This window comes from Orycteropus afer, unplaced genomic scaffold (assembly GCF_000298275.1).
Source record: "Orycteropus afer afer isolate SDZICR_OR568_19922 unplaced genomic scaffold, OryAfe1.0 scaffold00765, whole genome shotgun sequence".
NCBI classification, from domain to species: Eukaryota; Metazoa; Chordata; class Mammalia; order Tubulidentata; family Orycteropodidae; genus Orycteropus; species Orycteropus afer.
Genome location: NW_006922352.1, coordinates 197492 through 200161, shown reverse-complemented (window position 1 = coordinate 200161; position 2670 = coordinate 197492). Strand labels below are relative to the sequence as shown.

At 55.1% G+C, this 2670-nt stretch overlaps 1 protein-coding gene across 1 annotated transcript in view; it reads right to left on the bottom strand.

Annotated features, from left to right (window-relative positions):
• Positions 1–2185, bottom strand: part of CD33 (CD33 molecule) — a 7753-nt gene extending 5568 nt beyond the window's left edge. Inside the window, 3 exon segments of the mRNA XM_042783241.1 lie at positions 1202–1480; positions 1702–2085; positions 2152–2185. Coding sequence (XP_042639175.1) covers positions 1202–1480; positions 1702–2085; positions 2152–2185 — 697 coding nt within the window.
• Between the last annotated feature and the right edge of the window lie 485 nt (positions 2186–2670).

Here is a 2670-nt window from a genome sequence, read left to right as displayed (position 1 = left end):
GTAGATTGCCCAACCTTCCTTCCGAGGACTGGCTGGTGGGTTTGAACCGCCAGCCTTCTGGTTAGCAGTCAAGTGCCTTAGGCACTATGCTACCAACTTAATAACTTAATAGAGTTAGTCAAAATTAATAATAGAGTTATTGAAAAGTTTGCACCGCTGTGAGAATGACTCAGGTGTCGTACAGTGAGCACTGACTGTTAGAAAGACGGGACTCACAGACCTGCTCAGCGTTGGCAGGGTTGCCCCTGAAACACCACAATAGATCGAGATACACCTACGAGTGGAAAACCACAGAGTCGTAAGGAAAACATGGTGCTGAGTGAAATAAGTCAGTGGTAGAAATACCATATGATCCCACTAACAGGACGCTGGCAAGTGTACACAGGCCAGAGTTAATTAGTGGCTACCGAGCGTGGGAGGGAGGAGAAAAGGAGAAGTCTTAGCTGAGAGGCACTGAGTCGCTCCTAAGTGTGGTGGAATGATTTGGAAACTGATGGTGGTGAGGATTGCACAAGATGGGAACGAAACCAGTATCACTGAATCGTACGTCTGAAAACTGTCTGCTATGGAGAATGCATCACTGTAGTTGTTTTCATCGCAATAAAACGCTTTAGGAGAATACACAAAGAAAAAACAAGCGAAAGGACTAATTAGGGTCCAGATCAGAGAGGCTTGAGGAAAGAGTTTGGGACAAGGATGTCTCCTGGCCGTGGTGACAGCTGCACCCATTGGGCTTGGCCAGGAGAAGGTCATAGATGCTGTTGATGGTAGCAAGGCCAAGGGTGAGGGAGAAGCAGTTGTAGGCTATGAGTGAATGACGGCTTTACCAACTCTGCTGTCCCCCCTCCCCCAGCCAGAGGCCTCCTCCCCCAGAAACTGAGGCCCCAGCTCTGCTCTGAGGGGCAGAGACCTCACGTCCACCACAGCCCCAGAGAAGGCCGGCCGCTCCCTACCTCTGTCATTTCCCCGGAAGACGCGCATGGTCAAGTTCTGTGGAACATCTGGACGGACAGAAACAAGGTGCCCTTTTCAGCGGCAGGAAGGTTGGGCCCTTTGTCCCAGAAATAGGAATGAGGTCGCGTCTAGGTCCTCTTCCTCAGCCCCTTCTTCCAGGACCCAGCACCCAGTATCCCACACTCTGCCCCACTCTCCGCAGCACCCACCGCCCTCAGGGCCCTCGGTGGCTCTGGCCAGCACTCACAGGACACGTTGAGCAGGATGGTGTTCTGCGCGGTCACACCGGCACCAGGGAAGGTCACTTGGCAGGTGAGGTTGGTGCCATGGTGGTGTGGCCTTGGCGTGAGGGTGAGTACTGAGGAGTAGGGAGTCTTAAGGCCTGGGGATTTGAGGGCGTCTCCAATCCAGGAGAAGGTGGGGGGTGTCCCTCTCTTACAGGCCCATGGCACTTCACAGGTGATTTTCCTGGGATGGAAAGATTGTAGGGTGCCCTCGATGTGGATGTTGGGTGTCTGTGTGAGGGCTGGACGAGGGAAGAGAGAGAGAACAAGGCCTTGGAGGTGAGGACCCTCAAGTGGTCCCTAAAACCAACCTCTGCCTCAGCCAGGCTGGTTCCTCCCTACCCACCCCCAGAATCCTGTTCCCCTTGGTCCCTCCAAGGATGGGGGCCAGGGACTCCCACCCTACCCCTGTCCTGGACGCCGTGCACCTCCCCTGAGTCTTCTCCTAGACCCCAATCCATACCTGTCACGTTCACGGAGAGTTGGTGATCCACGTAATTGTATTTCACATAAGACCCTCTGACGACTCTGAAGTAGTAAGATCCCGTGTCTGCCATCCGGGCATCGTTGATGGCCAAGGCACAGTTATAGTTACGGGGGTCTCCAACAAGATGGAATCGGCCCTTTGTCTCCTCATGGATTTCTCTATCTCGGTCGTTTGTGGCCACTGGATGACCGGATACGAAATTAGTGTCTTTCCGGAACCAGTAGCCATGAGCTGGGGTGGACAAATACCAGCCTTTCTTGGGGTAGAAAACAGAACAGCTCACAAGGACACACAGACCCTCCGGCACCGTCACCAACTTTGGTACTTGCAGCTGGAAGTGCGAACGTTCAGCCAGAGAACCTGTAGGAAACAGCGGTCAGCCAGAGGTCCGGCCCCACGACCACTGCTCAACCCCTGTCCACTCACCTGCCCACGGCAGCACCAGAAGCAGCAGCAGCATCTCTGGGGTAAGAGGCAAGGGCCTTGGTGTCATAGGACCGAGAGGAAGCCCGGCAGGAAGCTCAAGGATGAGGTCAGGAAGGTGACCGACCACAGAAGAGGAACCTCATGCCACAAGCTCTCAGAGCCCTGGTGGGAGATCACTTCTATCTTCTGGAAGAGGCCTCTATGGGGCCCATGCACAGCAGCCGGGAACCCAATCGCTAGCTCCTGGCTTCCTGTCTGTGCACTGGCCCCTCACCCATCACTGTCCACACCAGGAGAGTAGGTACCGCCTGTCTAGACGCTGCGAATCACAGCTAGTAGCAGGATCAGGAGGACCCGTCCTGCCAAGCGTGGGACTCAGGAGGGGCCTGAGGGAGAACCACGTGGCATACGAGAGGGGAAGTGTCCCAGCAGTGAGGGAGGGGCCGTTGACCGGCCAACTCAGTGAATGAATGACTCCCACAGCCACGTCCTGGACATCTGCTCCTGTTGGAGAAGGGA